The 27,760-nt window shown below is 44.0% G+C and overlaps 1 protein-coding gene across 1 annotated transcript; it reads right to left on the bottom strand.

Annotated features, from left to right (window-relative positions):
- Positions 1 to 7,383: 7,383 nt before the first annotated feature.
- On the bottom strand, positions 7,384 to 27,327 carry mrpl2 (mitochondrial ribosomal protein L2). The gene is made up of 8 exons (XM_045710220.2): positions 27,214 to 27,327; positions 24,263 to 24,357; positions 19,409 to 19,592; positions 19,139 to 19,280; positions 10,766 to 10,881; positions 9,404 to 9,514; positions 9,123 to 9,196; positions 7,384 to 7,946 (listed from the first exon to the last, which is right to left on the bottom strand). The coding sequence occupies exons 2-8, from the start codon at positions 24,332 to 24,334 to the stop codon at positions 7,737 to 7,739; spliced, it is 909 nt and encodes a 302-aa protein (XP_045566176.1). The 5' UTR covers positions 24,335 to 24,357; positions 27,214 to 27,327; the 3' UTR covers positions 7,384 to 7,736.
- Positions 27,328 to 27,760: the final 433 nt, after the last annotated feature.

Raw genomic sequence — 27,760 nt, 5'->3', positions numbered from 1 at the left:
ATATTTATTTTATGTACATACATTTTTTGCATCTTTTAGTGTGGTGTGGTTTTATTTGACTTTCTTTGGCATATATTTTTTGAGCACTTATCTTAATTCAATAGCACTTATTTTTACACTCAGTGTGGGACGTTGATCCGTCTATTGTGGTCTTGCCTTTGTGTAGTAGCACTTATTATTGCCCTGTATCGGTACTTTTTATTTGTGTGTTTGTCGGGCGGTTCCCCACTCCTGAAATTCTACTCCTCGAAATCCTGATCCCCTATCCTAGACCCTTATATTCAACCCTAATTCTAAAAACCTAATTATCTACCCTAATTTATAGATCCTCATGCCTAACCTTAACCCCTAGATCTAAACCTGATTCTTGGATTGATCCTAACTTTAACCCCAACCCCTGGTTATTAGGTCCCAACCCTTATTTTTCCATTTTCACCTCAATCTCTGCACCTTTCTTACCTAACCCCTACCCGAACCCTCATATTCCTTTATCTAATCCTCATACCCCTCTAGTTCTGATCTTAACCTTTATATCCCCTTATCTAACCCTAACCTTTACACCTGCTTACCTAATCCTAACCTTGATACCCCGTTATTTAACCCTAACTCTTATACTCCCTTATAATCCTAACCTTAACCTTTTGTATCCCTTTATGTAACCTTTATATCCCCTTAGCTCTAACCTTAACCTTATACCCCTTATCTAACCCTAACCCTTATACCTGCTTATCTAACCCTAACCTTGATACCCCCTTACCTACCCAAACCTTTACATCCCCTTATCTAACCCTCAGTTTACCCTTTATATTTCTTTATTAAACCTTTACATCCCCTTAGTTCTAACCTTAACCCTTATACCCTTTTATCTAACCTTAACCTTTATACCTTCTTATCTAATCCTAACCCTTATACCCCCTTATCTAACTTTCATATCCCCTCATCTAATTCTAACCCTTATACCCTCTTGACCCTTATATCACCCCGTTTGGCCCTAACTCTTGGAGCTGGTGTGCCGTACTTCAACCCCTGTATGTCTATGACCATCCTAATTTCAGGCTGGTGGTCTTGACCTTGGGTTTTGGCTTCTATCCCTTAGGGATTGCATCTTGGGTTGCAAACCTAGGTTTATCTTCCGGGTAATCTGTTTGTAAATATTTTTTATTTTCCTTCTTTCCTTCCTCCCCCCCCCCTCTTTTTTTCTTTTTTCCCTCCCCTGTTCTTAATTAAGGTATTTTATACTAGGTTTTTACCATTTATTTAAAGTTTTGCCTGTGCCAGTGCATATCAGATTCGTCTGTTTTTTTTCAAACCTGACCCTAACCCTAACCCTAAACCCTAACCCTAACCCTAACCCATTCCCTTTCCCCCCTTCGGCTTCCACGTGTCAGAGATGGAAGTGGATCAACCGACTCAAAACTAGAACCCTAACCTAAACCCCTAACCCCTAACCCTAACCCTAACCCCTAACCCCTAAACCTAACCCTAACCCCTAACCCTAACCCCTAACCCTAACCCCTAACCCTAACCCTAACCTAACCCTAACCCTAACCTAACCCTAACCCCTAACCCTAACCCCTAACCCTAATCTAACCCTAACCTAACCCTAACACTAACCCTAACCCTACCCTAACCCTAACCCTAACTTAAACCCTAACCCCCCCTAACACTAACCCCCCCTAACCCCTAACCCTAACCCTAACCCTTAACCCTAAACCCTAACCCTAAACCTAACCCTAACCCTACCCTAACCATACCTTAAGCCTACTGACGGACGGTTTTAAGCCCAACCAACGCACTAGGGCACTTCTACAAGTGGGCAACCATGGGGTCTACAACTTTGGCCGGGTGCGCCCGGACCCCCTTGGCCCGCGCGTCAATGCTGTGGAGTGCACCCATTCCCTTTCCCCCCTTCGGCTTCCACGTGTCAGAGATGGAAGTGGATCAACCGACTCAAAACTAGAACCCTAACCTAAACCCCTAACCCCTAACCCTAACCCTAACCCCTAACCCCTAAACCTAACCCTAACCCCTAACCCTAACCCCTAACCCTAACCCTAACCCCTAACCCTAATCTAACCCTAACACTAACCCTAACCCTACCCTAACCCTAACTTAAACCCTAACCCCCCCTAACACTAACCCCCCCTAACCCCTAACCCTAACCCTAACCCTTAACCCTAAACCCTAACCCTAAACCTAACCCTAACCCTACCCTAACCATACCTTAAGCCTACTGACGGACGGTTTTAAGCCCAACCAACGCACTAGGGCACTTCTACAAGTGGGCAACCATGGGGTCTACAACTTTGGCCGGGTGCGCCCGGACCCCCTTGGCCCGCGCGTCAATGCTGTGGAGTGCACCCATTCCCTTTCCCCCCTTCGGCTTCCACGTGTCAGAGATGGAAGTGGATCAACCGACTCAAAACTAGAACCCTAACCTAAACCCCTAACCCCTAAACCTAACCTAACCCTAACCCCTAACCCTAACCTAACCCCAACCCCCACCCTAAACCCTAAACCTACCCCTAACCGGGTTAGGAAAATCGGTCCGGTATGCTTGAGTAGGTAGGTTTGAGTCGCGGTAGGTTTGAGTCGCGTTGTACAAACTGGTGAGAGCTTTCCGAGCTAAAGGTTAGCTGATGACCGCTAGCAGTGGTTAGCTGACTACTAGCTAGTAAGCTGGCTAGCTTCTGTTGGGGGATTCTGGTTCCGAGGTAAATAAAAATACTTTAGAAAAAACAGATCCACACCACATTGGGTGAGGCGGGTTGCAGGAGAGTATTTTGAAGTTGAGGTTTAGGAAAAGATATGAAGAAAAAGATAAAAAGATATATACGACAAGACGAAGGACAAAGACATCTGACTGCTAGCCATCTGTTGAATACAGTATATACAGAATACAGTATATACATATGAGATGAGTAATGTAAACATTAAAGTGACCAGTGTTCCATTCCTTAAAAGTGGCCAGTGATTCCTAGTCTATGCCTATAGGCAGCAGCCTCTAATGTGCTAGTGATGGCTGTTTAACAGTCTGATGGCCTTGAGATAGAAGCTGTTTTTCAGTCTCTCGGGCCCAGCTTTGATGCACCTGTACTGACCTCGGCTTCTGGATGATAGCGGGGTGAACAGGAAGTGGCTCGGGTGGTTGATGTCCTTGATTATCTTTTTGGCCTTCCTATGACATCGGGTGCTGTAGGTGTCCTGGAGGGCGGGTAGTTTGCCCCCGGTAATGCATTGGGCATACCGCACCACCCTCTGGAGAGCCTTGTGGTTGCGGGCGGTACAGTTGCCGTACCAGGCGGTGATACAGCCCGACAGGATGCTTCAATTGTGCATCTGAAAAAATCTGTGAGGGTTTTAGGTGACAAGCCAAATTTCTTTAGCCTACTGAGGTTGAAGAGGCACTGTTGCGCACTCTTCACCACACTGTCTGTGTGGGTGATCCATTTCAGTTTGTCAGTGATGTGTATGCCAAGGAACTTGAAGCTTCCACCTTCTCCACTGCGGTCCCGTCGATTTAGATAGGGGGGGTGCACCCTCTGCTGTTTCCTGAAGACCACGATCATCTCCTTTGTTTTGTTGACGTTGAGTGTTTTCCAGGCACAATACTCACAGAGCCCTCACCTCCTTGTAGGCTGTCTCGTCATCATTGGTAATCAAGCCTACTAATGTTGTGTCATCTGCCAACTTGATGATAGAGTTGGAGGCTTGGTCACACAGTCATGGGTGAACAAGGAGTACAGGAGGGGGCTGAGCACACACCCTTGTGGGCCCCAGTGTTGAGGATCAGCAGAGTGGAGATGTTTCCTACCTTTACCAGGGGGCGGCCCGTCAAAGTCCAGTACCCAGTTGCACAGCACGGGGTTCAGACCCAAGGCCTCAAGCTTAATGATGAGCTTGTAGGGTACTATGGTGTTGAATGCTGAGCTATAGTCAATAATAAACTTTCTTACATAGGTATTCCTCTTGTCCAGATGGGATAGGGCAGTGTGCAGAGTGATGGCGATTGCATCGTCTGTGGATCTATTGGGGCGGTAAGCAAATTGAAGTGGGTCTAGGGTGGCAGGTAAGGTAGAGGTGAAATGATCCTTGACTAGTCCCTCAAAGCACCTCATGATGACAGAAGTGAGTGCTACGGGGCGATAGTCATTTAGCTCAGTTACCTTTGCCATCTTGGGTACAGGAACAATGGTGACCATCTTGAAGCATGTGGGGACAGCAGACTGGGATAGGGAGTGATTGCATATGTCCGTAAACACACCAGCCAGCTGGTCTGCACATGCTCTGAGGACGCGGCTAGGGATGCCGTCTGGGCAGGCAGCCTTGCGAGGGTTAACCCGTTTCAATGTTTTACTGACGTCGGCCAAGGAGAAGAAGGGGGGGCACAGTCCTTGGTAGCGGGCCCAACGGTGGCACTGTATTATCCTCAAAGCGGGCAAAGAAGGTGTTTAGTTTGTCTGGAAGCGTTACGTCGGTGTCCGTGACATGGCTGGTATTCTTTTTGTAAGCCGTGATTTCCTGTAGACCCTGCCACATACGTCTCATTTCTGAGCCGTTGAATTGCGACTCCACTTTGTCCCTGTACCGGCAATTTGCTTGTTTGATTGCCTTGCGGAGGGAATAACTACACTGTTTATATTCAGCCATATTCTCAGACCTCTTTCCATGGTTAAATGCGGTGGTTCGCGCTTTCAGTTTTGCGCAAATAACACCATCCATCCACGGTTTCTGGTTAGGGTAGGTTTTAAAAGTCACAGTGGGTACAGCATCTCCAATGCACTTCTTTATAAACTCACTCACTGAGTCAGCGTATAGATCGATATTGTTCTCTGAGGCTGACCGGAACATATCCCAGTCCGCGTGATCAAAACAATCTTGAAGCGTGGATTCCGATTGGTCAGACCAGCGTTGAATGGTTCTAGTCACTGGTACATCCTGTTTGAGTTTCAGCCTATAAGATGGTAGGAGCAAGATGGCACCGTGGTCGGATTTGCCGAAGGGAGGGCGGAGAGGGCCTTGTATGCATCACGAAAGTTAAAGTAGCAATGATCGAGTGTATTACCCCCGAGAGTACTACAATCAATATGCTGATAGAATTTAGGTAGCCTTGTTCTCAAATTTGCTTTGTTAATATCCCCAGCTACAATAAATGCAGCCTCAGGATATATGGTTTCCAGTTTACATAGAGTCCAGTGAAGTTCCTTGAGGGCCGTCATGGTGTCTACTTGAGGGGTAATGTACGCCCTGTGACGATAACTGACGAGAATTCTCTTGGGGGGTAATATGGCCGGCATTTGATTGTAAGGAATTCTAGTTCGGATGAGCAGGACTTGAGTTCCTGTATGTTGTTATGATTACACCATGAGTCGTGTTACAATCTCTGTCTCTCTGGAAGGCAACCCTTGCTCGAATTTCGTCAACCTTGTTGTCAAGAGACTGGACAATGGCGAGTAGTATACTCAGGAGCGATGGGTGATGTGCACGTCTATAGAGCATGACCAGGAGGGCCCTTCTGCGGCGCCGTTGTTTTGGGTCGGCTACTGGGATCAGATCCATTGTCCTGAGTGGTGGTCCTAACAGAGGATCCGCTTCGGGAATGTCATATTCCTGGTCATAATGTTGGTAAGTTGACGTTGCTCTTATATCCAATAGTTCTTCCCGGCTGTATGTAATAAGATTTAAGATTCCCTGGGGTAACAATGTAAGAAATAATATATAAAAAAACAAATTACTGCATAGTTTCCTAAGGACTCGAAGCGAGACGACCATCTGTCGGCACCATCTTGACACTACCATAAAGGCCTGATTCTGTCATTTAAGAATGATGGAGACCACTGTGTTTTTGTGGACCTTCAATGCTGCAGAAATGTTTTTGTAACCTTCCCCAGATCTGTGCTTTGACACAATCCAGTCTCGGAGCTCTACGGACAATTCCTTCTAGCTCATGGCTTGGTTTTTGCTATGACATCCACTGTCAACTGTGGGACCTTCTATAGACAGGTGTGTGTCTCTTTCCAAATCATGTTCATGAATTTACCACAGGTGGACTCCAATCAAGTTGTAGAAATATCTCAAGGATGATCAATGGAAACAGGATGCACCTGAGCTCAATTTCAAGTCTCATAACAAAGGGTCTGAATGCTTTTCGCTTTCTCATTATGGGGAATTGTGTGTAGATGAGTGAATTAAAAAATATATATAATTTCAGAATATGGCTGTAATTAAATGTGGAAAAAGTCAAGGGGTCAGAATACTTTCCAAATGCACTGTATGGAATAACTACAATAGACCACTGTGTGCATGCATGTATGGAATAACTATAATAGACCACTGTTGTCCATGTATGGAATAACTATAATAGACCACTAGGTATGGAATAACTATAATAGACCACTGTTGTCCATGTATGGAATAACTATAATAGACCACTAGGTATGGAATAACTATAATAGACCACTAGGTATGGAATAACTATAATAGACCACTATGTATGGAATAACTATAATAGACCACTAGGTATGGAATAACTATAATAGACCACTGTTGTCCATGTATGGAATAACTATAATAGACCACTAGGTATGGAATAACTATAATAGACCACTATGTATGGAATAACTATAATAGACCACTATGTATGGAATAACTATAATAGACCACTAGGTATGGAATAACTATAATAGACCACTATGTATGCATGGAATAACTATAATAGACCACTGGGTATGGAATAACTATAATTTGACCAATATCTATGCATGGAATAAGTTAAAAAGGAGGCTGTTGTCTCCATATGAAGATTCCAACAAGAGCTTGACTGCCCCAACTCTATAATAGACCACTATGTATGGAATAACTTTAATAGGAGGCTGTTAAGCCCAACTCTATAATAGACCACTATGTATGTATGGAATAACTTCAATAGGAGGCTGTTAAGCCCAACTCTATAATAGTCCACTATGTATGTATGGAATAACTTTAATAGGAGTTAAGCCCAACTCTATAATAGACCACTATGTATGGAATAACTTCAATAGGAGGCTGTTAAGCCCAACTCTATAATAGTCCACTATGTATGTATGGAATAACTTTAATAGGAGTTAAGCCCAACTCTATAATAGACCACTATGTATGAATAACTTTAATAGGAGGCTGTTGTTAAGCCCAACTCCAGCAGGTCTTAGCCAACTTCCCTAAATATCCTGACAACCAGTCTAGCAACTTATTCATCCCGCTTTTGAAAACGCCTCCCAGGTGTCTTTGCACAAACCTTGTTTTAACAGATAAGACATTTTTAAATACCATTTAAGAAAATATCGTAAGTCGCTCTGGATAAGAGCGTCTGCTAAATGATGTAAATGTAAAAAACATGGGTTAACCTTTGAATGTTTCACTATGGATGTAAATGTGTTTTATTGTTTGGTTTCCTTCCATGCTCTCCCCAGGAGCAGCTGTGTTTAATAAAGTTTGGAACCTTGTCTACTTCCCAAGCCTCATTCTCTACCAACACTTCAGACAGTTACATAATTTCATTTCACAAAATCCATGTCATAACAGACCAAAACATTGTCACGAGACTGCATAACTGAAATCACTAAGTATCTTACTGAGTAACCACTGACAGAGACAGCTCTGTCCATTAACATCACTGCCTCTGATCGATCTAAAAAGAGAGAGAAGAGGTGGCATCTCCTGTCATGCTAGTCCTGTTGCATACAGCGTTTAGCACATGTTTAGTTGGCAGACACTGAAGGCAGGTTAATATAACTCTTCATGGGGGGTAGTGGTTTGATCTTGCGTCCGGCCCAGCCGCCTTTCCTCTTCCACAAGCCGCTGGAGGGCCGGATGCCGAGCCAACGGTTCCTGCCAGCTTTACCAATGATCCGTTTGTTGTGATCGATGTTGGACACCCGTCCCACTGTGACCATGCATGTCTCAATCACCTGGAAACAGAAGACAAGAGCTGGTGAGATGCAGTCAGAGCATCAGCTTCTAGAATCTAGATCTGGTGAGGTGCAGTCAGAGCATCAGCTTCTAGAATCTAGATCTGGTGAGGTGCAGTCAAAGCACCAGCTTCTAGATCTGGTGAGGTGCAGTCAGAGCACCAGCTTCTAGATCTGGTGAGGTGCAGTCAGAGCACCAGCTTCTAGATCTGGTGAGGTGCAGTCAGAGCACCAGCTTCTAGATCTGGTGAGGTGCAGTCAGAGCACCAGCTTCTAGATCTGGTGAGGTGCAGTCAGAGCACCAGCTTCTAGATCTGGTGAGGTGCAGTCAGAGCACCAGCTTCTAGATCTGGTGAGGTGCAGTCAGAGCACCAGCTTCTAGATCTGGTGAGGTGCAGTCAGAGCACCAGCTTCTAGATCTGGTGAGGTGCAGTCAAAGCACCAGCTTCTAGATCTGGTGAGGTGCAGTCAAAGCACCAGCTTCTAGATCTGGTGAGGTGCAGTCAGAGCACCAGCTTCTAGATCTGGTGAGGTGCAGTCAGAGCACCAGCTTCTAGATCTGGTGAGGTGCAGTCAGAGCACCAGCTTCTAGATCTGGTGAGGTGCAGTCAGTGCACCAGCTTCTAGATCTGGTGAGGTGCAGTCAGAGCACCAGCTTCTAGATCTGGTGAGGTGCAGTCAGTGTAAACAGATGGTCAAACCATTTAAAATCATCATACAGGCCTCTAAAATCATTGATTTATGACATCAGTAATTGTCTTAAAATAAATACATTGATATCATTTTAAAATAATATGTATTAATTAAGGGAGGCACCAGATAATCTGGTCCAAATGCAGACACAGTGGAAGGATAAAATACAATGTTTAGATGCAACAAACGTTGATCAGATAGAGATTGGATCTTAATGATCAGATGACGAGACTCACGGTAACGTAAAGTGTAAACGAGGCTACGGACAGCCAAACCAGAAGACAACAAACCAGAAGACAACAGTGAGAATATTACCCGAATCTGCTGTTCCGACCGACAGTAGTCTCACCTGTTCCGACCGACAGTAGTCTCACCTGTTCCGACCGACAGTAGTCTCACCTGTTCCGACCGACAGTAGTCTCACCTGTTCCGACCGACAGTAGTCTCACCTGAATCTGCTGTTCCGACCGACAGTAATCTCACCTGAATCTGCTGTTTAGATGGCAGCTGTACAATCGCTGTTCCGTTGACTTTACGAAGTAACACTCCACTCGTACCTACAACCACAATAAAACGGTTTCAATAGTGACTCAATATCATTTCTCAATAGTGATCAGAGTAATTATTATTATTCCACTTCTAATGTATGAGAAGGAGATTGTTCAACTGCAGCACAGATAGGGATCAGGGGTTAAAGGACAGTGGTTAGGGGTAAAGGTTACCTGCAGCACGGATAGGGATCAGTGGTTAGGGGTAAAGGTTACCTGCAGCACGGATGTAGGTGGCTCCTTTCCCAGGATACAGTTCCAGGTTGTTGACCAGAGTTCCAACAGGAAGAGCTCCCAGGGGGAACGAGTCTCCTTCTTTAGCCGAAACTAGAAGACATCATGACAGAAACATTAGAATATTATACAGACTATTCTATAATATTATACATACAATATACATTACTGACCGGAGACAACATACATTATAACAGACTTGAGAGCTCCATTATCTTATGGAGAGGACAGGTGGGTTAGAAACAGCTCCATTATCTTGTGGAGAGGACAGGTGGGTAAGAAACAGCTCCATTATCTTGTGGAGAGGACAGGTGGGTAAGAAACAGCTCCATTATCTTATGGAGAGGACAGGTGGGTTAGAAACAGCTCCATTATCTTATGGAGGACAGGTGGGTAAGAAACAGCTCCATTATCTTATGGAGGACAGGTGGTTAAGAAACAGCTCCATTATCTTATGGAGGACAGGTGGGTTAGAAACAGCTCCATTATCTTATGGAGGACACGTGGGTTAGAAACAGCTCCATTATCTTATGGAGAGGACAGGTGGGTTAGAAACAGCTCCATTATCTTGTGGAGAGGACAGGTGGGTTAGAAACAGCTCCATTATCTTATGGAGAGGACAGGTGGGTTAGAAACAGCTCCATTATCTTATGGAGAGGACAGGTGGGTTAGAAACAGCTCCATTATCTTATGGAGAGGACTGGTGGGTTAGAAACAGCTCCATTATCTTATGGAGAGGACAGGTGGGTTAGAAACAGCTCCATTATCTTATGGAGAGGACAGGTGGGTTAGAAACAGCTCCATTATCTTGTGAGGACAGGTGGGTTAGAAACAGCTCCATTATCTTATGGAGAGGACAGGTGGTTTAGAAACAGCTCCATTATCTTGTGAGGACAGGTGGGTTAGAAACAGCTCCATTATCTTATGGAGAGGACAGGTGGTTTAGAAACAGCTCCATTATCTTATGGAGAGGACCGGTGGGTTAGAAACAGCTCCATTATCTTATGGAGAGGACAGGTGGGTTAGAAACAGCTCCATTATCCTATGGAGGACATGTGGGTTAGAAACAGCTCCATTATCTTGTGGAGAGGACAGGTGGGTCTAGCACGGGCTAAATTCCCAATCTGGCCATCATGGCCACCAAATCTTCCCTAGCTTAGAATTGGCTCATTCATCCCCCTTCCTCTCCCCTGTAACTATTCTCCCGTTGTTGCTGTAAATGAGAATGTGGTCAGTCAACTTACCTCGCAAATTAAGGATAAAATAAAACAAATACAAAAAGGCAGGAGGCTTGACTGAAGCTTCCACACAGTGCAGCAGCTAGGGTTTGGATGGAGGTCTTACCTGCCATGCGGCCGATAGTCCCAGAGGTTTTAATGAGGTCTCCAACTTGCATGTTCTCTGTAGCAATAATCCAACGCTTCCTCTTGCCTCCTGCCACCAGAGCTATTTCTGCAGATCTGTTACGAAAGACCAATAGATCACTTAGACAGCGAACGTCTTCTAGATTCACATAGAAAAAGACCAGTAGATACACTACAGGTCAAAAGTTTGAGAAAACCTACTCATTCAAGGGTTTTTCTTTATTTTTCCTAAACTCAGCAAAAAAAGAAACGTCTTCTCACTGTCAACTGAATTTATTTTCAGCAAATTTAACGTGCAAATATTTGTATGACCATAACAAGATTCAACAAAAGACAAACTGAACAAGTTCCACAGACATGTGACTAACAGAAATTGAATAATGTGTCCCTGAACAAAGGGTCTGGGGGGTCAAAATCAAAAGTCAGTCAGTATCTGGTGTAGCCACCAGCTGCATTAAGTACTGCAGTGCATCTCCTCCTCATGGACTGCATCAGATTTGTCAGTTCTTGCTGTGAGATGTTACCCCACTCTTCCACCAAGGCACCTGCAAGTTCCCGGAGATTTCTGGGGGGGAATGGCCCTAGCCCTCACCCTCCGATCCAACAGGTCCCAGACGTGCTCAATGGGATTGAGATCCGGCTCTTCTCTGGCCATGGCAGAACACTGACATTCCTGTCTTGCAGGGAATCACGCACAGAACGAGCAGTATGGCTGGTGGCATTGTCATGCTGGAGGGTCATGTCAGGATGAGCCTGCAGGAAGGGTACCACATGAGGGAGGAGGATGTCTTCCCTGTAACGCACAGCGTTGAGATTATCTGCAATGACAACAGGCTCAGTCCGATGATGCTGTGACACACCGCCCCAGACCATGACGGACCCTCCACCTCCAAACTGATCCCGCTCCAGAGTACAGGCCTCGATGTAACGCTCATTCCTTCGACGATAAATGCGAATCCGACCATCACCCCTGGTGAGACAAAACGTTGTTGCCGGTGATGTCTGGTGAGGACCTGCCTTACAACATGCCTACAAGCCCTCAGTCCAGCCTCTCTCAGCCTAGGCTTTTGATACAGTTGATCATGCGATACTAAAGGCAGAGATTGCAGAGTGTAGGTCTTTCGGAGCATGCAGTTGCATGGTTTGTTAACTATCTGTCTGATAGAACTCCGTGAACTCAATTTGATGGGCTTAGGTCTGTTAAATTGTCTGTCTTAAATGGTGTGCCCCAAGGCTCTGTACTTGGTCCTCTCTTATTCACTATTTATATAAATAATTTAGACAAAAATATCCAAAATGCACAACTTCATTTTTATACTGATGATACTGTTATTTACTGTTGTGCTTCATCTCTTACAAAAGCTTTCCAGAACTTGCAAACTGCTTTTAATACTGTTCAACATACCTTGTCTCAATTGAAGCTTATCCTCAATACTGACAAAACTACTGGTGTTTTCTAAAGCAAGAAATAGACCCCTGAACCTTTCACCTATTACTACCTGTCAGGGCAAGGAGATTGAGGTTGTAACCTCATATAAATATCTTGGAACAATCCAGGTTTACTCCAAGCAGTTTAGTCACTTCAACTTGCTCAACTTCCACACTATTTATTACAAGATTTAGTTGAGGTTTAGTGAATGATTTGTCCCAAATACAATGCTTTAAGTTTAAATAGTTAGTCCTAACTTATTCTTTGGCAGCCATTCTGAAACTAACTGCAGCTCTTTATGTGTTGCAGTCATTTCAGTTGCTGTAGTAGCTGACTTGTATAGTGTTAAGTCATCCTCATACAGACACAGGAGTGTCTTCCGTCTGGCCACTACCATAAAGGCCTGATTGGTGGAGTGCTGCAGAGATGGTTGTCCTTCCGGGAAGATCTTCAATCGCCACTGAGAAACTCTGGAGCTGTCAGAGTGACCATCGGGTTCTTTGTCACCTCCCTGACCAAAGCCCTTCTCCCCCGATTGCTCAGTTTGGCCGGGCGGCCAGCTCTAGGAAGAGTCTTGGTGGTACCAAATTTCTTCCATTTAAGAATGATGGAGGCCACTGTGTTCTTGGGGACCTTCAATGCTGCAGTAATATTCTGGTACCCTTCCCCCAGATCTGTGCCTAGACACAATCCGACTCAGAGCTCTACGGATCAAGAATGATCAATGGAAACAGGATGCACCTGAGCTCAATTTCGAGTCTCATAGCAAAGGGTCCGAATACTTATGTAAATATATTTTTATTTTAAAATTTGCAAACATTTCTAAAAACCTGTTTTCACTGTCATTATGGGGTATTGTGTGTAGACTGATGGGGGAAAAAAATAAATGTATACATTTTAGAATAAGGCTGAAACGTAACAACATTTTGATAAAGTGAAGGGGCCTGAATACTTTCTGAATGCACTGTATATCACAGACAGCAGACATCCAGTTTACCAGAGAAAGAGACCAGTAGATACAGCTTGCAACGGGTTGGGGTAAAACAACAGGGTAGGGGCGGCCGACAACACAGGGCTCTACAGCGCGAGTATTTCACTCGCATTTGCCCCTAAAAATAGATATGTGCAAACCGTAAAAATAATTTACGAGCACAGTGTGCGAGTAAAGATTAACCTACCGTAATCTATTTTTTCCCCGCTGCTAATTGTTTAAAAACTACAAGTCCCACATTCCACAAGCGGCATGCGCCAACCATAGAGTTTTCTGTGATGACGCAGTCCAGTCAGAGTGAGAGAAAGGTGAACACTGGAAAAAAGTATCGGTATAGGCTATAAGTTAACGTGCAACATCGCTAAAAATGAAGCCCATTCAATTTAACTTTAAGCGATAAAATTGATGAGAAAGAGGAATCTGGTGAGGGGGATTCGCAAGTTTCAACTAACGAAGCCTCTTCACAACGTTGGCGAAGCCGCTGAGAACAACGTTGGCGAAGCCGCTGAGAACAACGGTAGCGAAGCCGCTGAGAACAACGGTAGCGAAGCCGCTGAGAACAACGGTAGCGAAGCCGCTGAGAACAACGGTAGCGAAGCCGCTGAGAACAACGATAGCGAAGCCGCTGAGAACAACGATAGCGAAGCCGCTGAGAACGTTGGCGAAGCCACTGAGAACAACGATAGCGAAGCCACTGAGAACGTTGGCGAAGCTGCTGAGAACAACGATAGCGAAGCCGCTGAGAACAACGATAGCGAAGCCGCTGAGAACGTTGGCGAAGCCACTGAGAACAACGATAGCGAAGCCACTGAGAACGTTGGCGAAGCTGCTGAGAACAACGTTAGCGAAGCTACCGTGACCCCCGCTGTCACTTCAATGGCCACTGTAGCCGGGGGGAGGGTGAACATATAGATTCAATGCGAATTGGGTCAAAATGTTCCCATGGCTAGAGTTCGAAAACAACGTCATGTTCTGCAAATATTATATCAAGGGCAGAAACAGGCGGGCAACTCATCCTTCGTGTCAGGAAACCCGCATCTGAAAAGAGATAGCGTAGCGAAACATAACATCTCGTGGCGGCAGTGCAGAGATCTGTACCTGTTGAGACAGGTGAAACCATCAGTGTCAGCAGCCTTGAGGAGGCAAGTGCGGCTGTCGGAGGAGAAGAGGCAGCTGAAAATGAAGATAAACATTGCATACTTCATTGTGAAAGAAGAACCTTTTGTCAAATTTGGGCCGCTTATCAGACTCCACCAGAAAAATGGAGTTGACATTAATCCCACATACGACAATGTTGTAAGAAGTGCGGAGATGATCCGTCAAATTGCTGGCATAATGAGAGAGAGCCTGTCAGCGAAGCATCTTGCTGTTCTAATAGACGGAGAGACACTGATATATCCAACACCGAACGCGAGATTGTCTACGTACGCTTGTTGGAGGATGGGAAGCCAGTCAATCTCCTGGTCGGACAACAGACCCTTGAGCATTCCCATGCCATTGGTGAGTTGTTTCTCTTTATAGGCTTTATTCTTGTGTGAAGTTGAATCATTATTCGTAATGGAGATAGAATTTAGTTTGTCAGAAATGCTTTTGTATAATTGTTTTTTTGTGTTGTCATTCGAGGTGTTTTGGATGCCACCAAGGCCACATTTCATGCTATTTGCCAAGAGGAGGACTGTCATGGATGAAGTGCATCTCCTTCGGGGCAGATGGTGCCTCCGTGAACATGGGCCATCATGGGAGAGTGATTGCACCACCTGCAGAGAGAGGCAGGGGGGCATATAATCCCAATTCACTGTATGCCACATAGGTTTGTAACTAATAAATTCTCTATGATTTAGTTTTATTTGCTAACAGAGAATGTTAAACAACACTGTGTGTGTGTGCTAAGTGTTGGAATGGACCACAGAATTATTGTTTTCTGTTGACACAAGAGACAAGGGGGACTTTCACAGGCTAGAGCTGGCAATACTGACCATTCAGAAGAAAGAGCCAAAAGGTGTCTGTCGTGTACGATCTTCTGAATCTGATATGGAAGACGTATCACGTCAGCGGAAAATCCAAACGAGAGCTTTACGTACTCGGGCAAGAGCTCGGTGTGGATATTTGCACAGCGTCTAGCGTCAAGGGAACTCGTTGGATCCCTCATGTCCACAGAGCCCTCAGTGTTCATGCGGCATGGACAAGACAAGGACCATGCCACTGATGAAGACCAGTACTCCGTTCTGCAGCACCTGGCCGTAGCATCAACAACAGCAGAAGTTCAAGGGCGGGCAAAGAAGGTCAGTTTTACACAGGAAATGTAATACCACACTAGTTGTTAAAAAATAGGTTCAAGACTCAAATTAACTTTCAGAATCAAGTAACTGACAAGTTTATTTACTCACTACTTAAAGAAAGGGGGAAATGGAGAATGCACTTGTGTATTCTGCCATTTTCTCTCAGACATGTTTGAGGAGCTATCCTCACCCTGCAAAGGAATGACCTGATCCTCCCCCAAGCCACGTCAGAGTTGAGGAAGACAGTGACCAGACTGGAAGCACTAAAGCTTAGTGCAAAGGCAGGAGGCATGCTGGAGAAGATCCAGACCATGCTTGCTCAGCAGCAGGTTGATGAGAGGAGATTCCAGGTGTGTTAGGATGAGAGCTTGTTAGGATGTAAAAGAAATCGATGATTAAGACAGATTCTCAGTGTGAGAATCAATGTATGGTGGTTTGGTGAAGGATGAGGGTGTCCAGACCCCAGTGGAGTCTTTCAGAGTACTAAACCCTGACACATGGCCAGAAGACCAGGCCAGCCTTCCCACCTCTGGTGATGATGGCAGACCTGATGAGGCATTTCAAGGAGCCTCTAGAGAGGTAAGAATTTATTTGACACTGCATTGCCATATGAGACAATGTTATGTTTGCAAACTCACTTGCTCTGTTCAATCCTGCAGATCGGGGTGCAACATGGCTGCAATCCAGGATGAGGGCTGAAAATCCTGGTCAGCCACAATTTCAAGGACAAGTCCTACAGTGGCCTCTGGGAGACCATGTTGACAAAGGACCCCTACAGGCACGATTACAAGGTAGACTAACAGTCCTGAGTGATTATGCATGGTATCCTTATATGGTTGGTTTTGATAAATTAATAGTAAGAGTTTAAATAAAATTGAAAGATATATTTTCCCTACAACATACTGCAGCTTATGCTGGTGCTGCCCATTTCAGCCGCCCAGTGTGAGCGAGGCTTCTCTGCGCAGAACCGGATTAAGAATTCAACAAGCTGCTGCCTTGGGGTCTCCACCACCGAAGACCAGATCAGGATCAGCCTGGAGGAGCCTTCAGTCGAGGAGTTCGATCCCACTCCTGCCGTGGACCGCTGGCTGACCTCTAAGCATGCCAGACGGCCAACATACAAAAGCAGCTGGACAACTGATATCCTTTGTGTCTAGTAGGCACGGGTCAATGTGTGATCTTGGTGGTACGTGATGTTGCACAGATGTGTGTCCCTTAGTACACACAGTATAAATATGTACAGTTGAAGTCGGAAGTTTACAAACACTTCGGTTGAAGTCATTAAAACTCGTTTTTCAAACACTCGACAAATTTCTTGTTAGCAAACTAAAGTTGTTGCAAATCGGTTAGGACATCTACTTTGTGCCTGACACAAGTAATTTTTACAACAATTGTTTACAGACAGATTATTTCACTTAATCACAATTCCAGTGGGTCAGAAGTTTACATACACTAAGTTGACTGTGCCTTTAAACAGAAAAACGATGTCATGGCTTTAGAAGCTTCTGATAGGCTAATTGACATCATTTGAGTCAATTGGAGGTGTACCTGTGGATGTATTTCAAGGCCTACCTTCAAACTCAGTGCCTCTTTGCTTGACATCATGGGAAAATCAAAAGACATCAGAAAAAGATTGTAGACCTCCACAAGTCTGGTTCATCCTTGGGAGCAATTTCCAAACGCCTGAAGGTACCACGTTCATCTGTACAAACAATAGTACGCAAGCGTAAACACCATGGGACCACGCAGCCGTCATACCGCTCAGGAAAGAGACGTGTTCTGTCTCCTAGAGATGAACGTACTTTGGTGCGAAAAGCGCAAATCAATCCCAGAACAACAGCAAAGGACCTTGTGAAGATGCTGGAGGAAACGGGTACAAAAGTATCTATATCCACAGTAAAACGAGTCCAAATCGACATAACCTGAAAGGCCGCTCAGCAAGGAAGAAGCCACTGCTCCAAAACCTCCATAAAAAAGCCAGACTACGGTTTGCAACTGCACATGAGGACAAAGATCATACTTGGAGAAATGTCCTCTGGTCTGATGAAACAATCGTTATGTTTGGAGGAAAAAGGGGGAGGCTTGCAACCCGAAGAACACCATCCCAACCGTGAAGCACGGAGGTGGCAGCATCATGTTGTGGGGGTGCTTTGCTGCAGGAGGGACTGGTGCACTTCACAAAATAGATGGCATCATGAGGGAGGAAAATTATGTGGATATATTGAAGCAACATCTCAAGACATCAGTCAGGAAGTTAACCTGTTAGGGCTAGGGGGCAGTATTGACACGGCTGGATAAAAAACATACCCGATTTAATCTGGTTACCACTCCTACCCATTAACTAGAATATGCATATACTTATTACATATGGATAGAAAACACCCTAAATTTTCTAAAACTGTTTGAATGGTGTCTGTGAGTATAGCAGAACTCAAATGGCAGGTCAAAACCTGAGAGATTCCTTTATTTGAAATCGGACAGTGTGGTTAGATTAACGAGAGTCTTGTCTTTAAATAGCTGTAAAATAGTCATATGTTTGAGAAATTGAAGTAATAGGATTTTTTACGTTTTGAAAATCGCGCCACAGGCTGCCAGTGGCTGTTACGTAGGTGGGACGCAAGCGTCCCACCTAGCCCATAGAGGTTAAAGCTTGGTCGCAAATGGGTCTTCCAAATGGACAATGACCCCAAGCATACTTCCAAAGTTGTGGCAAAATTGCTTAAGGACAACAAAGTCAAGTTACTGGAGTGGTGATCACAAAGCCCTGACCTCAATCCCATAGAAAACACCAGCTCTGTCAGGAGGAATGGGCGACATCAGGGTAGGGTGGGTGGGGGCCGACGACGGGGTAGGGCCAAAAACAGGGTAGGGTTTTTGTATACATTGTGGATCCCCATTAGTTCCTGCCAAGGCAGCAGCTATTCTTCCTGGGGTCCAGCAAAATTAAGGCAGTTACACAAAAACATGACAATACATTCACAACAGATTTCACACCAAATGAAGTGGCCACTACTCTACAACACAAAATCCATGTGTGTGTCTGTGAATAGTGCATATGCTACTGTGTGTGTGCATAGTGCATATGCTACTGTGTGTGTTTGCGTTGCTTCACAGTCCCCGCTGTTCCATAAGGTGTATTTTTACCTGCTTTTTAAATCTGATTCTACTGCTGCATCAGTTACCTGATGTGGAATAGAGTTCCATGTAGTCATGGCTCTATGTAGTACTGTGCTCCTCCCATAGTCTGTTCTGGACTTGGGGACTGTGAAGAGACCTCTGGTGGCATGTCTTGTGGGGTATGCATGGGTGTCAGAGCTGTGTGCCAGTAGTTTAAACAGACAGCTCGGTACATTCAACATGTCAATACCTCTGACATATACAAGTAGTGATGAAGTCAATCTCTCCTCCACTTTGAGCCAGGAGAGATTGACATGTATATTATTGTTTTCTCTCTGCATACATCCAAGGGCCAGCTGTGCTGCCCTGTTCTGAGACAATTGCAATTTTCTTAAGTCCCTCTTTGTGGCACCTGACCACACTACTGAACAGTAGTCCAGGTGCGCCAACACTAGGGCCTGTAGGACCTGCCTTGTTGATAGTGCCAACAGGGGTGGGGGCCACCAACAGGGGTTAGGTTAAGAGTAATTCTCGTACCTGCAGGGGTCATACCGGACCTCCATCACCCTCTCCTCGAAGGTCTGCTCCTCTCTGCCTGGTTCATAGCGGAGACGCTGGAAGTCAATCCAACGGTATCTCTGTTTATGGCCTCCTCCAATGCCATGTGTACGAACCCTCCCTATTGGTTAGGAGGGAAATATAGCTCAACCAATGGTATGTCTGTCCCAGTCAGTCTCACTGTCTGATGGTGTACTATACATAGGATGTAGGTAGGGGTTAGTCTGTCTGATGGTGTATTATGGTTACCAGAGTGATCTCTGCCTCCAGTCTTCTTCATGCCTATAGGTCTAATGGTGTATTTCTCCCTCTGTTTCCATGCGTTTCTGTTCTGCTCCAGACAGGCTGTAGTCATGAAGCCTCTCCACCCAGAGCAGGTTAGAGGGGGAAACATGGAGCTGGTCTGGGCCTGGCGCACCGTCTGTCCTGCTGTCTATGAACAACAAACATTTGGAAAGTATTCGTACCCCTTGACTTTTTCTACATCTTGTTAAGTTACAGCCTAATTCTAAAAATGGAGAAAATAACATGTTTTTCATCAATCTACACAACCCATAATGACAAAGCAAAAACTGTTTTATAGAAATGTTTGCAAATGTATTAAAAATAAACAGAATACCTTATTTACATAAAGTATTCAGCTCCTTTACTATGAGACTCGAAATTGAGCTCAGGTGCATCCTGTTTCCATTGATCATCCTTGAGATGTTTCTACAACTTGATTGGAGTCCACCTGTGGTAAATTCAATTGATTGGACATGATTTGGAAAGGCTCACACCTGTCTATATAAGGTCCCACACTTGACAGTGCATGTCAGAGCAAAAACCAAGCCATGAGGTCGAAGGAATTGTCCGTAGAGCTCCAAAACAGGATTGTGTCGAGGCACAGATGTGGGGAAGGGTACCAAAACATTTCTGCAGCATTGAAGGTCTCTAAGAACACACTGGCCTCCCAACATTCTTAAATGGAAGAAGTTTGGAACCACCAAGACTCTTCCTTGAGCTGGCCGCCCGGCCAAACTGAGCAATCTGGGGAGAAGGGCCTTGGTAAGGGAGGTGACCAAGAACCTGATGGTCACTCTGACAGAGCTCTAGAGTTCCTCTGTGGAGATGGGAGAACCTTCCAGAAGGACAACCATCTCTGCAGCACTCCACCAATCAGGCCTTTATGGTAGAGTGGCCAGACGGAAGCCACTCCTCAGTAAACAGCAAATGACAGTCCACTTGGAGTTTGCCAAAAGGCACGTAGAATCTCAGACCATGAGATACAAGATTCTCTGGTTTGATGAAACCAAGATTTAACTCTTTGGCCTGAAAGCCAAGCGTCACGTCTGGAGGAAACCTGGCACCATCCCTACGATGAAGCATGGTGGTGGCAGCATCATGATGTGTGGATGTTCTACAGTGGCAGGGACTGGCAGAATAGTTTGGATTGAGGGAAAGATGAATGGAGCAAAGTATGAAGAGATCCTTGATGAAAACCTTCTCCAGAGCGCTCAGGACTTCAGACTGGGGTGAAGGTTCACCTTCCAATACGACAACAACCCTAAGCACACACCCAAGACAATGCAGGAATGGCTTTGGGACAAGTCTCTGAATGTCCTTGAGTTGCCCATCCAGAGACCGGACTTGAACCCGATCTAACATATCTGGAGAGACCTGAAAATAGCTGTGCAGCGACGCTCCACATCCAACCTGACAGAGCTTGAGAGGATCTGCAGAGAAGAATGGGAGAAACTCCCCAAATACAGGTGTGCCAAGCTTGTAGCGTCATACCCAAGAAGACTCAAGGCTGTAATCACTGCCAAAGGTGCTTCAACAAAGTACTGAGTAAAGGGTCTGAATACTTAAGTAAATGTGATATGTTTTTATTTGTAATACATTTGCAAAAATGTCTAAACCTGTTTTGGCTTTTCATTATGGGGTATTGTGTGTAGATTGATGAGGGGGAAAAACAATTTAATACAATTTTAGAATAAGGCTGTAATGTAAAAAAAAGTAGATAAAGTCAAGGGGTCTGAATACTTTCCAAATTCACTCACCTCTCTCTCACACACACACACACACACACACACACACACACACACACACACACACACACACACACACACACACACACACACACACACACACAGTTTGGACAAGGATTTCTCTATTTTTACTATTTTCTACATTGTAGAATAATAGTTAAGACAAACTATTAAATAACACATATGAAATCATGTAGTAACCAAAAAAAGTGTTAAACACCTTTGCCTTGATGACAGCTTTACACTCAACCAACTTCACCTGGAATGCTTATCAAATCAAATCTTGTTTGTCACATGCGCCAAATACAACAGGTGTAGACCTTTCAGTGAAATGCTTGCTTACAAGCTTTTAACCAACAAAGCAGTTTTTCCAACAGTCTTGAAGAAGTTCCCACATATGCTGAGCACTTGTTGGCTGCTTTTCCTTCACTCTGCGGTCCAACTCAGCCCAAACCATCTAAATTGGAAAATTTTGTGTAAATATTTTTTTTCTTAATATATATATTTTTTTTAATATCACTTTCCATCTACGGACTGAATATACTCTCCTGCAACCCTTCCTCACCCAATGTAGTACGGATCTGCTATTTTTAATACTTAAGAACCATCAAACGCAAGCCAGCTAACTGGCAACTAGGTAGTAGTCAGTTAGCCATTGCTAGGCCCATCTCCTGGCAAGCTGAAGAGGCCCATCAGCCAGTCCTTGGGCTACAATACCTGGACCGAGGGTTTTTCTCAACTGACTCCTCTGTCGCAACGTCCCCTGAATGCCCACCCGCTAGCCTGCTAGCCACAGCCCGCTAGCTGTCTACAGCACATCAGACTGTTAGCTTAAGAGGCCCATCGGACAAATTCTTTGGCCACAATACCTATTTTGCCAATTGGCCTGATTTACCACACGGAGCCCTGCTGATGTGTCTGACGACGTCACAGCACGAGGTGGCCACAACAGACTTTCTTCCATCGCGAAACCCCTCAAAGGCCCTTCTGCTAGCTTACTATCCCCGGCCCGCTAGCTGCCTGAAGCCACTCCCTGGACTCCTATGATCACTTGGCTACGCATGCCTCTCCCTAACGTCAATATGCCTTGTCCATTGCTGTTTTGGTTAGTAATTATTGTCTTATTTCACTGTAGAGCCTCCAGCCCTGCTCAATACGCCTTAGCTAACCCTTTAGTTCCACCTCCCACACATGCAGTGACCTCACCTGGTCTAAATGATGTTTCTAGAGACGATAGCTCTTTCCTCGTCACTCTATGCACAGGTTTACCGCCACTGTATTCACATCCTACCATACCTTTGTCTGTACATTATGCATTGAATCTATTCTACCGTGCCCAGGGATCTGCTCCTTTTACTCTCTGTTCTACCGTACTAGATGGCCAGTTCTTTTAGCCTTTAGCCGTAACCTTCACCAGAGGAACAGAGGAGGAGTAGGTTATGTAGAGGTTAACCCAGGCCCTGTGTGTCCCCAGGCGCTCTCATTTGTTGACTTCTGTAACCGTAAAAGCCTTGGTTTCATGCATGTTAACATTAGAAGCCTCCTCCCTAAGAATGAAATAGTAACATCTGACAAAAATATCTAGACACTGAAGCAGCAAAAATTGTGGAAAATAATATGTATCATTCAAAACATTTGGCCACGACTGTATATCTACACTCTCTCATCGAGCTTCACCTGGAATGTCTTGAAGGAGTTCCCACATACAGTTGATGTCAGAAGTTTACATACACCTTAGCCAAATACATTTAAACTCAGTTTCACAATTCCTGACATTTAATCCTAGTAAAAATTCCCTGTTTTAGGTCAGTTAGGATCACCACTTTATTTTAAAAATGTGAAATGTCAGAATAATAGTAGAGAGAATTATTTATTTCAGCTTTTATTTCTTTCATCACATTCCCAGTGGTTCATAAGTTTACATACACTAAAATAGCATATGGTGGCATTGCCTTTAAATTGTTTAACTTGGGTCAAACGTTGCAGGTAGCCTTCCACAAGCTTCCCACAATAAGATGGGTGAATTTGGGCCCATTCCTCCTGACAGAGCTGGTGTAACTGAGTTAGGTTTGTAGGCCTCCTTGCTCGCACACGCTTTCTCAGTTCTGCCCACAAATGTTCTATAGGAATGAGGTCAGGGCTTGTGATGGCCACTCCAATACCTTTTACTTTGTTGTCCTTAAGCCATTTTGCTTGGGGTCATTGTCCATTTAGAAGACCCATTTGTGACCAAGATTTAACTTCCTGACTGATGTCTTGAGATGTTCCTTCAATATATCCACAGAAAAAAAATGTATGAAATGTATAAAATTGTATGAAATGTATGCATTCACTACTGTAAGTCGCTCTGGATAAGAGCGTCTGCTAAATGACTAAAATGTAAATGTTAAATAATTTCCCTCTCTCATGATGCCATCTATTTTGTGAAGTGCACCAGTCCCTCCTGCAGCAAAGCACCCCCACAAAATGATGCTGCCACCCCCGTGCTTCACGGTTGGGATGGTGTTCTTCGGCTTGCAAGCCTCCCCATTTTTCCTCCAAACATAACGATGGTCATTATGACCAAACAGTTCAATTTTTGTTTCATCAGACCAGAGGAGATTTCTCTAAAAAGTACAATCTTTGTCCCCATGTGCAGTTGCAAACCGTAGTCTGGCTTTTTTATGGCGGTTTTTGAGCAGTGGCTTCCTCCTTGCTGAGCGGCCTTTCAGGTTATGTCGATTTGGACTCGTTTTACTGTGGATATAGATACTTTTATACCCGTTTCCTCCAGCATCTTCACAAGGTCCTTTGCTGCTGTTCTGGGATTTATTTGCACTTTTCGCACCAAAGTGGTTGAAAAACAAGTTTTAATGACGCCAAACTAAGTGAATGTAAACTTCCGACTTCAACTTTATCTATCTATCTGGCCTTAGTCCTGCCTGACCATGCTCTGTCCTGCTGTCTAAACATTCATAGGAGTCAGCTGGTCAATACATATCATGTATATAGCACAAAACAATACATAGCTATTATAGATATCCACACTGTCTACCATGATGCTGTTTGATTAGATATGGAGACTAGAGCCTACCTGGGTTGGTAATAGAGCCGGCCAGGAGAGGGACAGCGAGCGCAGAGCCCGGGATAAAGATGCCACCGCCATGACGACAATCTCCAGAGGAAACCCTGATGGATAAATGAATGAATAACATTCACTAAGGTCTCAGCCACATCATTAGGTTGAATGAATGAATAACATTCACTAAGGTCTCAGTCACATCATTAGGTTGAATCCTAAACTGGGTTGAATGAATACTGTTAGCTAGCTACACTGGCCCTGTCCTGGCAGTTCTGCCGCCCTAGGCGAGTCAAAAAGTAAAACATACTACCCATCAAAGGTAGTGTAGCCTGGTGTCAGACCACAATGCAATTGTATGAATACCCATCGATGTGGTAGCGTTTGTAAAACAGGCAGTTGCATAGTCTTTATTAGCCTGTAGTACTGACTCATGACAAAGCCCACGGAGAAGGAGGGGAAACTTAGTAGCCTAATTTCATTAAATACTGTACATTTTATTTTGACTTCTCCTGTTTTTAGGATATGGTGTTTGTTAACATGTTTAGGGAATTTTCACCAAGTTCTGAGCTATAGTTGGAATCGGGATTTGATTATTTGTTATATTGTATTTTCTTTCTACATTTGGTCTGGTTGGTTTCACATTTCCAAATGTTAAATTAACATGTTCATGCTAGTCATTTGTTTATTGGAGAAAATGCTCACATTAAATCCATTTATGATTATCATTAAGCATCACTTGTTTGTCCCAATCTTTATATTACTTTGACTTATTTGATCGTCCAACAACATGCGGGAGGAAACAATAACAAGATAAATATTTTGCGCCCGACTTTGGCAAAGTAGGCACTGCTTATCATGGGAGGCATCAGCGTAAATAGCCCATATACCACTAGGTCAGAGAAGTCTTCATTGTCTTTGGGCAGAATTGTGAGGTGTTACGTGTTGGAGCCAGGGATGGGCGATATGGGCTAAAAGTCATATGTTGATTTTTTTCAAACTTATGGGCAATTCACAATATGCATCTCGATTTTTTAAATAAGCTTTGTTGAACAATTAAAGGTCAAATACACTGCATTTAACCCCAACCCCTAACCCAATGAATTCAGAGCTTGGTAAATTATACCGAGGTTGAATATAGTCTTCCATAACCATAAGACCCACTAATAATTTTATCAAAATAGTTGTACCTGCTTTTTTCCCCCCAATAATCATTGATCTGGCATTCAGCTCTGTCTACAAAAAATAACCTTTTTGTAACAAATTTAACCAGAACAATGCATAATGCACATTAACCAATAATGTAGCAGGCATTATAGAAAATGAACACCAGTCTCATAATCTCTAAAGCCCACGTGCTAGTGAGTAGCCAGCTAATATTTATGTTTCAAGTTTAGCCAACTTGGATCTAGATATAATTTCACTAGCTCTGAATATAGCTAACAAGACATATCAGGTTTATTGTTATGAACAAACCTTCTGTCTGTCTCCAACTGTTTGAACAGCATGCTAGCCTGTCCACTTTGTTCATATGTTGAAATCAAGTGGCTTACCTTATTTCTCAGAATGAGAAGAGTTGCCAATTGCTTATAAACTTGTTTTATGCGTATTGCACATGTATAAATCACAGACTAAACAGCTAGCATAACAATATTTGACTAAATTGCTGCTAGCGATACATGGTAACATAACGCGCTCGTGACAAACTGAGCATTAATGTTCATTGGTACATCCGTTTTAGTAGTGTCTGCTCTGCTCGAAATGTGAGGAGTTGAAACAAACAGGGGATGGTTCAAAAGGCTAACTTCTATTACAGAAAAAGAATGTCTCCATATTACCAATTCTGTTGGACCAAACCTCAAATGCAAATAGCGAGTTGAAACCGCTTGTCAGAGAGGAAGAAGTGATCTCTCATCTTTGTTATTGTGAGTGGTAGGGGCTTGGGAGAAAGAGGCAAAGGTTTTAGTCTGGCCTAAATAAGCCCAATGCGTTTCTATGAGCGTATTTTAAATCTAAGCTTGTCGGCTGTATTCCTGCATTTTGGACAAAGACTCCCATCGTTAGGACAGAGACATGACCATCTCATCACTATAAACAGATCTCCAGTGTAAATGGGAAGGTGCACAGAACAGAAGGAGCGAACGAGACAACATGAGAACAAGCAGACAAACGCTCATAAAAACGAATAAAAAAAAAAAAAACTTGCTTCTGCAAAACTGGCATTTGGAATATTGCGCATAAACATTTGTTTTAATTCATTCGATATTCGACCCCTAGTTGGAGGTGCGTCTTGGTCAGTTTAGGTCTTTAAATACCGACCTCACTCTGCTGCCCTAATCCTGCCTAATGGGCGGGCCGGACCTGTAACTACAACCTGTCATTTATTCACTTGAATAAATATGTTAACTACCTACAACAATACCAGTCATGTTACTAGGTTGAATGAATGTTAACTACCTACAACAATACCAGTCATGTTACTAGGTTGAATGACTTAATCATGTGTCAGTAAAATAACCAGGTTGAATGACAGAGTAGCAACATGCTGCTTATGGGCTAGAGAACACTGGGCAAGAACCGATTTTGGGAAACCCTGCTGTAAATCACTAGCTAGTTAGCTTAGACACGGCTAGTAAGCTAGCTAGCAAACTGATACGACGTTCTGTGCAGTAACCTACAGTATACATGTTCAACTCATAAACAAGCTATTCACGTTTAAACAATATATGTATCAAGTTATGTCTAGCTAATTTGATATCGTAGCTACCTAATAATGAACCAAATGGGCTGGCTGCTTGTGATGACACTGTGTGCATCTCGTAGCTAACGACGTTACAACACTAGACAGAAATAGCACCACATAGCCCGTAGTGTCGATGTAAATACAGTACTCATTGTGGCATTCATTGCTGAAAGTCGTGAATTTCATGAGCTACATGTTTCAGTAATTTTAGATACATAGCCACCTGAAGTTATTTCGTGCCTCCACTCGATTCTGCTTGTCCTTCAGCTAACACGCTGGGTCGCACATAACTGACGTCTGAAGATGATTCTTCTTCTTCGGTCGTGTTCGTTCTTCTTCTGCTTCTTTGGGGCTAAACGGCGGTTGGCATTCAATGTTAATGGTGCATTACCGCCGCCAGCTGGACGGGACATTGAACGATCAAATACAAAATATATTGCGGGAAAGGGGTAAAAATAACATCATACAAAATACAAAAATAGATATGTCAACAAATAAAACCCATCCCACTTCTTCAATTAAAGTCCAAAATACATCCCTACACAGGGGCCTATGGGGGCAGAACATTCACCGACAGGATTCATTGCACGGCCTCAGCTGTGAAATCACAAAGACCCAATGTATTGTGTCATTTTGGAGTCACTTCTATTGTAAATAAGAATAGAATATGTTTCTAAACACTTCTACATTAATGTGGATGGTACCACGATTAAGGATAATCCTGAATGAATTGTGAATAATGATCAGTGAGAAAGTTGATTGACAACTGC

This window comes from Salmo salar, chromosome 28 (assembly GCF_965601325.2).
Source record: "Salmo salar chromosome 28, fSalSal1, whole genome shotgun sequence".
Classification (NCBI taxonomy): domain Eukaryota; kingdom Metazoa; phylum Chordata; class Actinopteri; order Salmoniformes; family Salmonidae; genus Salmo; species Salmo salar.
The sequence above is the reverse complement of the archived record's forward strand: the minus strand, read 5'-3'. Positions and strand labels throughout refer to the sequence as shown.

Bases quoted from the DNA above. Each gene is read 5' to 3' on its own strand.
- mrpl2 (XM_045710220.2), bottom strand. From the start codon at position 24,334: ATGGCGGTGGCATCTTTATCCCGGGCTCTGCGCTCGCTGTCCCTCTCC. The intron at 19,593-24,262 runs GTAGGCTCTAGT...TGTTGTTCATAG, and splicing joins CGGCTCTATTACCAACCCAG to ACAGCAGGACAGACGGTGCG. The intron at 19,281-19,408 runs GTAACCATAATA...CCTAACCAATAG, and splicing joins TGGAGGCAGAGATCACTCTG to GGAGGGTTCGTACACATGGC.